This window comes from Pipistrellus kuhlii, unplaced genomic scaffold (genome assembly GCF_014108245.1).
Source record: "Pipistrellus kuhlii isolate mPipKuh1 unplaced genomic scaffold, mPipKuh1.p scaffold_m20_p_9, whole genome shotgun sequence".
Lineage (NCBI taxonomy): Eukaryota > Metazoa > Chordata > Mammalia > Chiroptera > Vespertilionidae > Pipistrellus > Pipistrellus kuhlii.
Window position 1 is genome coordinate 14,287,366 of NW_023425595.1, and position 11,270 is coordinate 14,298,635.

The 11,270-nt window shown below is 47.9% G+C and overlaps 1 protein-coding gene across 1 annotated transcript; it reads left to right on the forward strand.

Annotated features, from left to right (window-relative positions):
- The first annotated feature begins 613 nt into the window (after positions 1–613).
- LOC118713346 lies at positions 614–5,947 on the forward strand. The gene is given in 1 exon segment (XM_036427799.2): positions 614–5,947. A coding segment is annotated over 1 exon segment (5,124 nt). The 3' UTR covers positions 5,738–5,947.
- The last annotated feature ends 5,323 nt before the right edge of the window (positions 5,948–11,270 follow it).

Below are 11,270 nucleotides of genomic sequence, written 5' to 3' on the forward strand. Positions count from 1 at the left end.
TCTTGCATTTGCATCAATTTGGTCTCCTGGCTCTCTCTCGGGGTCGCCACCGGTCAGGACCAGAGACCAGGGGGGTCTTTGGCCCAACATTTGGGGGCTCGTCCGGGATCCGTGGCGGCCGCGGAGACGTCCAAGACCAACTTGGAGGTGAGTTAAGAATCGGCCGATTGTCTGTCTCTGTCCGTTATTGTCTGGTGCCGGCTTATTCTGTAGGCGCGTCTAATCTGGTTCTGGGTAGGATTGTTCTTTCCGTAAGGAAAAACAATCTTTGAGTCGGGTCGGCTCTCAAAAACTACCGTCCCCGGGAGACGTCCCGGGGTCTGGGAGACTCGGTCGAGAGACCGGTCTCGTCTGGGGACTGATCGAGTGGCGGTCAGTCCCATCTGGGAGACTCGGTCGAAGTGGGACCGGTCTCGTCTGGAGGACAGGTCGCGTGGCGGCCTGGTCCTCGTCTGGTTTCAGTGTCGTTAAGTGTTCCATGTTCTATGTTTTCTGTTTGATGAGTCCGTCTCCAGTTGCGCCGTGGTTAAAACAAGGTCTGCCACGGCCAGGGTTTCTGTTTGCTATAGGCTTGGTTTCAGTTACTCTTTGTCTCAGTTTTTGGTTCGCTGACATGGGTCAGGGAAGATCTACCCCCCTAAGTGCAACTCTAGATCATTGGAAGGAAGTCAGGGGTCGAGGTTTCGATTTATCGGTCAATGTGAAGAAGGGTCCTTGGCAGACATTCTGTTCGGCTGAGTGGCCCTCTCTTGGCGTCGGTTGGCCCGTCGATGGTTCTTTTGATTTAAATTTGATTTCCCAGGTTTTTTCCCGAGTTTTCGAGTCCCGGACTGGTCACCCCGATCAACAACCTTATATTCTTGTCTGGCAGGACCTGGCCCAGCGACCTCCTTCGTGGGTCCGGCCCTTCCTCCCTCTATCTAATCAGTCCCAGGTTCTTGTTTCACAGGTTCGTGGAGTCCCACAGAAGACGCCTCTGCCCGACTCGCAGACTGACCTCCTCCTCCTCGATCCACCCCCTCCCTATCCTCCTTCCCTGCCCCCAGTTCCCTCCGCTCCCCCGGCCCCTCCACCTGTCCAGGCTGCCCAAGGTGGTCCCTCGCAGCACACGCGAAGCCGGAGGACCCAGCCTCCTTGTTCGCCCGACTCCACGGTTGCCTGTCCCCTTCGCCCCCTAGGCCCGCCGCCGCCTCCCCTAGACGACGGTACCCCGGGACTCCCCCCCCTTCAGTACTGGCCCTTCTCCTCCTCTGATCTGTACAACTGGAAAACTAACCACCCTCCGTTCTCTGAGGACCCGTCTAAACTTACTGCCCTGGTTGAGTCTCTCATGTTTTCTCACCAACCCACTTGGGATGACTGTCAGCAGCTCCTCCAGACACTGTTTACTACGGAGGAGAGGGAGAGAATCCTGCTCGAGGCTAGAAAGAATGTTCGGGGCCCGGATGGGCGCCCGACACAGCTCCCCCATCTCATAGATTCTGCCTTTCCCTTAGCCCGCCCTGATTGGGATTTCAATACCGCAGAAGGTAGGGAGCGACTGACGGTCTATCGCCAGACTCTAATGGCAGGTCTCCGAGGGGCTGCCCGTCGCCCCACTAATTTGGCCAAGGTAAGGGAAATTATACAGGGAGCCACGGAACCTCCGGCAGTGTTCTTAGAAAGGTTAATGGAAGCCTATCGCCGATACACCCCTTTTGACCCCACATCTGAGGGTCATAGTGCATCGGTGGCTATGGCTTTCATTGGACAGTCAGCTCCGGATATCAGAAAGAAATTACAGAGGATGGACGGGTTACAGGATTTAGCTCTCAAGGACCTCGTTAAAGAGGCCGAGAAAGTTTATCATAAAAGAGAGACAGAAGAGGAAAAGGAGCAGAGGCAGGAAAAGGAGAGACAGGAGCAAGAAAAACAGAGAGAGAAGCGGAAAGAGAAGCGACTGACTCGTATCCTGGCCGCAGCGGTAGGAGAGAAAACAGGTCAGAAGAAGAAACAGGAAGGACAGAAAGGGAAACGCCAGGGCGGCAATCGGCCTCCGTTAGACCGAGACCAATGTGCCTATTGCAAGGAAAAAGGACACTGGAAGAGTGAATGCCCCCAGAAGCCCAAGAAAGATCCGGTTCTGGCCCTCCAGGAGGACAGTGACTAGGGAGGTCAGGGCTCGATTCCCCTCCCCGAGCCCCGGGTAATTCTCAATGTGGAGGGGAGACCGGTCAATTTCCTGATTGATACCGGGGCTCAGTTTTCAGTCCTTAAACGGCCCCTAGGAAAACTATCTGGCCGAGCCTCCCTGGTCCAAGGGGCGACCGGACACAAGAAATACCCTTGGACCACTACCCGGAGCATTGACCTAGGCCGGGGAGAAGTGACTCACTCATTCCTTGTCATACCTGAGTGCCCCGCTCCTCTCCTGGGAAGGGATCTTCTGACCAAGCTGGGGGCCCAGATTATCTTCACCCCAGCAGGACCTACTACCAAATGGGGACCCCCGATGGCCCTCACTCTCCGTCTAGAGGATGAACACCGACTTTTTCAGCCAGCCGGTAAGGTCCCTGCTGATCTTGATCACTGGCTACGGGAATTTCCTAAAGCTTGGGCAGAGACTGCTGGGGCCGGGGAGGCTACCCAGCAACCACCAGTAGTCATTGAACTGAAAGCGGCAGCCACCCCGATAGCAGTTCGCCAGTACCCGATGCCCAGAGAGGCTAGAGAAGGAATCCAGCCTCACATCACCCGCCTCCTGAGTCTAGGCTTTCTGGTCAAGTGCCGATCACCCTGGAATACTCCCCTCTTGCCAGTTAAAAAGCCAGGAACCAATGACTATCGTCCTGTTCAGGACCTGAGAGAGGTTAACAAGCGGGTTCAGGATATCCATCCTACCGTTCCAAACCCCTATAACCTCCTCAGCACCATCCCTGCGGGTCATGTATGGTATACGGTCCTAGACCTTAAAGACGCTTTCTTCTGCCTTAAACTCCACCCGGAGAGTCAGAAATTATTTGCTTTCGAGTGGAAGGATCCAGAGTCGGGGGATTCCGGGCAGCTAACCTGGACAAGGCTACCCCAAGGGTTTAAGAACTCCCCCACCATCTTTGATGAGGCTCTCCACAAAGACTTAGCAATGTTCAGGGCAGAACACCCCCAAGTGACTCTCCTCCAGTATGTAGATGACCTCCTCCTGGCAGGGGCCACAGAAGAGGAGTGTTTGGCGGGAACTAGGGACCTCCTGTCTGAACTGTCCAAACTGGGATATCGAGCCTCGGCCAAAAAGGCTCAAATCTGCCAGAAGAGAGTCACATATCTAGGGTATGCCCTAGAAGGGGGACAACGGTGGCTAACAGAAGAGAGAAAAACCACCGTCCTACAGATCCCCACTCCACAGACCCCTCGCCAGGTCCGAGAGTTCTTAGGTACAGCTGGGTTCTGCCGCTTGTGGATCCCAGGATTTGCCACTATGGCAGAGCCCCTATACCCACTAACCAAGCAAGGGCAACCCTTCCACTGGGGAAAGGAGCACCAAAAAGCCTTCTTAGATATCAAAGAGGCCCTGCTTTCGGCCCCAGCACTGGCCCTCCCCGATGTAGAGAAACCCTTCACCCTTTACATTGACGAAAAGAAAGGGGTGGCCCGTGGAGTCTTGACACAGGCACTCGGACCCTGGAAACGGCCGGTGGCCTACCTCTCCAAGAGACTAGATCCTGTGGCCAAAGGGTGGCCCTCCTGTCTCCGGGCTATAGCAGCCACTGCCCTCCTTGTCAAAGACTCTGATAAATTGACTCTGGGCCAAAAGCTGACTATCATTGCTCCGCATGCCTTAGAAAGCATTATCCGCCAACCTCCTGACCGTTGGATATCCAACGCCAGGGTCACACATTATCAGAGTCTGCTCCTAGATGAAGGAAGAATTACATTTGGGGCGCCTGTGACCCTTAACCCGGCCACTCTCCTACCCATAGAAGAAGAGGAAGGACGAGAGGTCCTACACCCCTGCCTTGAAATCCTAGCAGAGGAGACCGGGGTTCGGAGAGACTTAAAGGACACCCCTTTGACGGGGGCGGACTACACTTGGTTCACTGATGGGAGTAGTTTTCTCCTAGATGGGCAACGGAAGGCAGGTGCTGCGGTGGTAGACCTTCAAGCTACAGTATGGGCAAGTAGCCTCCCCGAAGGGACCTCGGCCCAAAAAGCAGAACTAATCGCCCTCACTAAGGCCCTACAGCTGGCAGAGGGGAAGGCAGTCAATATCTACACTGACAGTAGATATGCTTTTGCCACCGCACATGTACACGGTGCCATCTACCGACAGCGAGGCCTGTTAACTTCGGCAGGAAAAGAGATCAAAAACAAATCAGAGATCCTACAATTGTTAGATGCTGTCTTAGCACCCAAACGCCTAGCCATTATACACTGCCCCGGGCATCAGAAAGGGGAGTCTGAGGTTGCAGAGGGGAACAGACGGGCCGACGCAGCAGCTCGAGGAGCAGCCCACGGACCCTGCCTGCTCACCCTGACGGCGTGGCCCCTGAAGCCTCCCCAGCCAACTTTTCTACACTACTCCCAAGAAGAGGAAGAAAAATTTTCCAGCCAGCCTGATCTGTTCCTAAAGAAGCAAGGCATCTGGACCACCCGGACGGAAGGTAAGCCGGTTGTCCCTCGGGAAGCGGCGGCCGAGTACCTTACTCAACTTCACAGGATCACCCATCTTGGTGAGAAAAACCTCAGGAAAGTGTGCGGCAGTACTGGATACCACTTCCAAGGACTGACCAAGGCTCTAGAGAAAGTCATCCGAAGCTGCCGGGCTTGTCAGTTGGTCAACGCAAAAACTTCTGCCATCCCTGAAGGAAGACGGGAAAGAGGAGATAAGCCAGGAGTTTACTGGGAAGTTGACTTTACTGAGGTAAAACCTGCCAGGTATGGATATAAATACCTTCTAGTATTTGTAGATACCTTTTCAGGATGGGTTGAGGCCTTTCCCACAAAACATGAGACTGCTATGGCGGTAGCCAAGAAGATCCTGGAGGAGATTTTCCCTCGATTCGGACTGCCCAAGGTAATCGGGTCTGATAACGGACCGGCTTTTGTTGCCCAGGTAAGTCAGGGATTGGCCAGGATACTGGGGATTAATTGGAAATTACATTGTGCCTACCATCCCCAAAGTTCAGGACAGGTAGAAAGAATGAATAAAACCCTAAAAGAGACCATGACTAAATTATCCATAGAGACTGGCTTAACAGACTGGACAGTCCTCCTCCCCTATGCCCTTTTCAGAGTAAGGAATACTCCGAATTCTGTTGGGTTGACTCCCTTTGAACTCCTCTTCGGTGCGCCTCCACCCCTGGCCATAGATCCCTGGGATAGTCACCCTTCTATCTCTACCCCCCAATCTCTCCTGGCCAGGCTGAAAGCCATCGAGTCCCTGCAGAAGGAAGTATAGACTCCCCTGGCAGAAGCCTATAAGCCGGGGGACCTTCGTGTTCCACACCAGTTTCAGGTCGGGGACCTGGTCTACGTCCGGCGCCACCGCACCGCCAGCCTGGAGCCCAGGTGGAAGGGTCCTTACGTCGTCCTCCTGACCACACCCACAGCTGTCCGGGTTGATGGAGTCCCAGCCTGGGTCCATGCCGCGCACGTCAAGAAAGCACCTGAACAGGATCCGGATGGATAGATCGCGGAGAAGACTGACAACCCTCTCCGGCTCAGGATCTTCAGGCGAGCTGGTTCTCAGGACACCTCATAGACTTTTCATTCTCCTCTTGTCTTTACATTTCCCCGCGGCCGGGTATGGTTCTAGCCCACATACCCCCGCGAAAATAACTTGGTCAGTAAAGTCCCAAACTGGAGAGATAGTCTATCAGGTCACAGACACCAGACCCCCCGGCACCTGGTGGCCTAGTTTACACCCAGATATCTGTGCCCTAGCAGTAGGGAATCGCAATTGGTACTTCGGTGCACCAGGAGGACGGGGTCAGCGGGGAGGCAGGGGAGAAGTCACATTGTTTCAGAGTCAGTTAGGAGTCTCCATCACCTGGGATCAGCGTGGAGCACTAAAGAATTCGGGTGTTAAAGGAATCCTCTGTAACAACAACATCCGGAGAAAGCAACTTCAGGGAATCCCCTTTTATGTCTGCCCCGAACCTAGGCTCCGGCCAAAAGAACAGAAAAACCAGGAGGCCCTAAGCTGCGTTCGGGGTGGATACTATTGTCAAATTTGGGGGTGCGAGACAACTGGGACTGGTTACTGGATACAGCAACCAGGATGGGAACTCATTACTGTCAGAAGGAACTCCTCCACCACGGGGTCAGGATGGGGCGGGTGGATAAACCCCTTAAATATTACTTTCACCTTAGAGGGTCGACGGAAGTCCGGCATCTATAGGTGGAAGACCGGACTATGGTGGGGGTTAAGATTATATAAAGAAGGAAAGGATGAAGGAATTCTCTTTAATATAAAATTAAAAGAAAAACCATTACAAAAACCCGCTCCCCTTGGGCCAGGGTATATCCCACCTCGCTTAGCCATCCCAGAAGTACCCCCTCGTCGGGGACCCACTCCTCCCAAGCGGTTAGCAACCACCACCTGCTCAACTGTCGTCGCAAGCTCAGAAGGAAGTCCAAAAACACCCCCTTCGAGCCCCCTCGCTTTAATACAAGGCAGCTACGGAACTCTTAACCTCAGCTTCCCTGAACTCACCAACGATTGTCTATTATGTTTATCTGCCAGCCCCCCTTACTATGAGGGAATAGCCTTCTTAGGTAACTTTACTAATACCAGCAAACAGGAAGATTGTCCATGGGAAGCCCACAATAAGCTCACCCTCCCCGAGGTCTCAGGACAAGGCCTCTGTATAGGGACAGTTCCTCCCCAATGGAAAGCCAATTGTAACCAAACCTTAACCTCACTACCAAGAGGGGACTATTACCTGAAGCCCCAGACAGAAGGATGGTGGGTATGCAACACAGGTATAACTCCTTGCTTATCAGGCCAAGCCTTTGACAACGCTGGGGAATTCTGCATTTTAGTCCAGATAGTGCCCAGGATTCTCTATTACCAGGCCACAGCATTCGAAAAAGAATTTGATTCCTCTCCTTCAGGCCCTGTCAGAGCAAAGAGAGAACTGGTCTCCCTCACCTTAGCAACTTTATTGGGTATAGGGGTCGCCTCGGGTATAGGCACAGGAGCTGCAGCCCTCACCCTAGCCCCTAGGTATACGGAAGAACTAAGAATGGCTATTGATGAAAACCTTAAAAATATAAAACAATCCATCACCAAACTAGAAGAGTCCCTCACCTCTTTATCTGAAGTAGTTCTCCAGAATAGGAGAGGATTAGACCTCCTCTTCCTCAAAGAAGGAGGGCTCTGTGCTGCTTTAAAAGAACAGTGTTGCTTCTATGCAGACCACTCGGGCTTAATAAAAGACTCCATGGCTAAACTCAGAGAAAGATTAAAAACAAGACAAAAAAAAAAAAAAAAAAAAAAAACTGATTCGAACAATGATTTGATAGTGCTCCATGGTTAACTACTCTCCTATCCTCGCTTATGGGCCCCTTGGTAATCTTGATTCTCTTACTAACCATTGGGCCGTGCATCCTAAACCGCCTGGTCTCTTTCGTCAGAGACAGGATTCAGTCAGTCCACATGCTAGTGCTTCAGCAACAATACCAGCCCCTAGACACCGAGACCACCCTTTGAGTCCGATGATTCGGACTCTCCAAAACAAAAGGGGGGAATGTTAGACTGAACCTCCCTAAACCCCTCCCTCGTCAACCTACCCTGCCCCAGTTCCAAGAACCTAACGCCCCAACCGCAGAATGCTCTTGGTCCTGGGTTGCAAAACAGCCTATCTGCTTGGCTAATCTTGCGGGTTTGAGCAAATAACAGCTACAGGATATAACCGTTGCATAACCTAAAATAACAAAAAACCTATATATTAAAATGGAAAATTTTTAACCACCTGCGTGTGGTTTTTGTCTTTAAAAGCTGTACCCTTCCCCTTGTTCGGGGCTCCAGCTAGCACTCACTCCTTGGTGGCTGCAGGCTGTGAGACCGAGCGCTCGAATAAAGCCTCTTGCATTTGCATCAATTTGGTCTCCTGGCTCTCTCTCGGGGTCGCCACCGGTCAGGACCAGAGACCAGGGGGGTCTTTGGCCCAACAACACCAAGCTCCCATTTTTTCTGCCAGTTTTTATTTTGGTTACCTATCCTAAAAATACAGATAAAATTTTTATTTGTCATGTGCCTTCTCCTTTGTAGAATGTAATTTTACTCTTTCATAAGTGAATCATAATTTCCCAAATGTTCCTCTAGTTACATCCTAATTAATGCTGTATGTGTTACTCATGTTGAGAACATGCGAATTAGACTATTTCTACTTCAGGATATTCCTAGGGCTGTCTCTTAATAGTTCAGGAGTGCATAGATCAAGTGCTTTTTTCTCTTGTCAGCATAGTTGATGCTTCTTCTCAGGTGCATATTGTTTTCAGAAGCTTCAAGTAGATCATTTCCATGCCAAGAGTTGCTCAGTGCCATAAATTTTAATTTCTTGATTATTTGTTTAAGCATAATCTGTATTTCATTAGTATTACTTATTTCTCCCAAGAGACAACTACAGACATCTTACATCTGTTTCTCATAGTCTGGTGTAAGTAACGATGATAAACTGTACATATGAAAAGACAGGATACTGTTTCAAAATATTTTTTTGGACGAGTCTTGTCAATTGAAACCCTCTTTTATAGAAGTTAACACTCTATCTTTTATAATCCCAGTTGCAGGAGGAATAGTGGGAAATATTGTGAATGACTATTATTTCCTACCTTCCATATTCAGCATCTGCTGACTGTTTATCCTCCATCAGGAAGTTAGTTAATGTAAATGTCTGGTTATTATGAGTGCTCCAGAATTATTTCAACCAAGATTTAAAGAATTAAACTAACCTGTACCTCAAGGCAGAAGCATCATTATGTTGAAACTTGAGATAATGGGCTAAATAGAAATTCCATCACTTAACATTCTTCCAGATCTAAACACAAAAGGAAGAAATTTGAAGTTGAATTAATTCTTTTTATTAGGAAAGCATGCAGTAAAATCCATTTGATATCATTCCCTTTGAGAAACATGATCTGTATAATTTCAGAGTGTGCTTTAAAATGGCAGTTTATGAAGGCATATGAAGAAAGAGTAAAGGAAATAGGAAAATAAAACATAAAAAATAAAGTTTGTTTTTAACCTGCTCAGAAACCATTAGTTTGGTTATAAAGCATAGAACCATGAAACCATTTGAGGAACAGTATGGGGGTGGGGGTGGAGTATGAGCAGAAAAAATGTCCTGAGGACTGGCCAGTTGTGTTTTCTGGACTTCCTTTTCTGAGACTCAGCAAATATGGAGAATATCAGAAGTTAACTGACAGAAGGGGTAAGAGTAGTTGGTAGGTTTTATGTTTCATTTTGTGTGTTTTGGCTTGTTTGTCTTGTTAAGGAATTCTTAAATAAGATATTTCATCTGACCTAGAATTATCGATAAAATTGCTTCATTAATTCATTCATTCACTCATTCACAAAATACCCATTTAAGGAATGGCAATTAAGCTGAGTTCTACAGGATGAGAGGCAACAGTAAAAGCATTCCAGGCAAAGGAAATATTGTGCATTACACAAAATGTTCAGTGGCCGGATAGGTGGGAAAATTTTGTGGAGGAAAAGAATCAATGTGACTACAATATAAAGTCTGAACAGAAAATTGGCGTGAGATGTGGTTAGGACTATAAGCAGAATCCCTTACATGTAAGGCCTTGAAAGCCTTTAAGTTTGAATAATTTTTAGAGCCATTAAAGGGCTTTTAATGATGGGAGGGCTAACAATTTACATATTTTTAAATTTTACTTTTGTTGCTGTGTATTGGGTAGATTAAAACAGTGTTTCCCAATGGAGGGTAACTTAGTCCCTGAGGGGCATTTGGCAATGCCTACCGACATTTTTCATTCATGTAACTGGGAATCAAAGGGGAGGGGTGCTATTAGCATCAGTGGGTAGAGTCCAGAGATGCTGCTAAACATTCTGTGTAATGCACAAGATAACTCCTTCCTCCCTTGCTGCAATCCACAACAAAAAAGTATTCTGACTGAAACTCATAGTCTGAGCTAAGGTATCTTAGATTCATGGAGGCAACTAAGGTCTCCAGAAAATTGGTGACTATTTCAGTGATCTAGGTAAGAGATAATGGTATGTAGGATCTTGATAGTGAAATGGAAATAATTGGATGGATTCCAGATATAATTTGGAGAGAAACATATAGAACTAGACTTCTACTTTTGGTAATAGCAGGTTAGATCATTCAAGTCGTTACTGAAGGCTACTAATACAGGTGGGATACATGTTTTGTTTTAACCTTTTAGAGATAACCAAGCAGCTAACAAATAAGTGAGAAATTAATAGGCTAAGGTCAAAGGAGGATGAAAAGCCAGAGATGTGAGCCGAATATTTGAGCTTATTTTTGCCTTGTATTTGTCCATCTAGAAGAGGAGGTCCAGATATTGACTTGTGTTGTTGGGGAAGGCAGGGAGGATAAAAATCAGAGTCTAAAATTTGGCAAAAGTGGGAACTCTATTTTTACCTCAGCCTGGGACCCTGAAGGGTGGCATTATTAAAGTTAGGTGAATTGGAAGCAAATCAACCCTTGCACAGATGGCATCAGCTACCAGTCATCTGGGAGACCCAGAAAATTTTCAGGCATGGAAATTGGGTTAGAATGATTTTTAGTTGCTAATGTACAGGTGCCTAAGACAAAAGAAAATCCTCTCTAGAGGAAGAAAATGTCCTTCACAATTTTTTTTATTTATTTTTTTACAAATATTGTTTCAAGCCCAGCATAGAATCAAAGAAATTTGATAAGTAAGAATACAAATCTAGTAGACATAAGAGCCAAAAGAAATAGACCAACTAATACTCTCAAGCCTGGCATTTTAAATCACACACTGTAAGTCAACTATGAAATTCAGTCTTAATCATTTTAAATAGGGAATCAGAAACTCTAAAAAAGTGACAAAACAGGCTTGAGAAGAAACCAAATAGAAATTCAATAATTAAAAACTACAAGATCAAAATTAAGAATTCAATGAGCAATTGACATAGCTGAAGGGATAATTACTGAACTAGAAGAAAATAACCATAATGAAACAGGGAAAGACAAAAAGGATAGAAACTGCAGAAGAGAGCAAAAGTGACATAAGAATAGACAGGAAGAGGTTTAATATACACTTAATGCTGTCAGGAG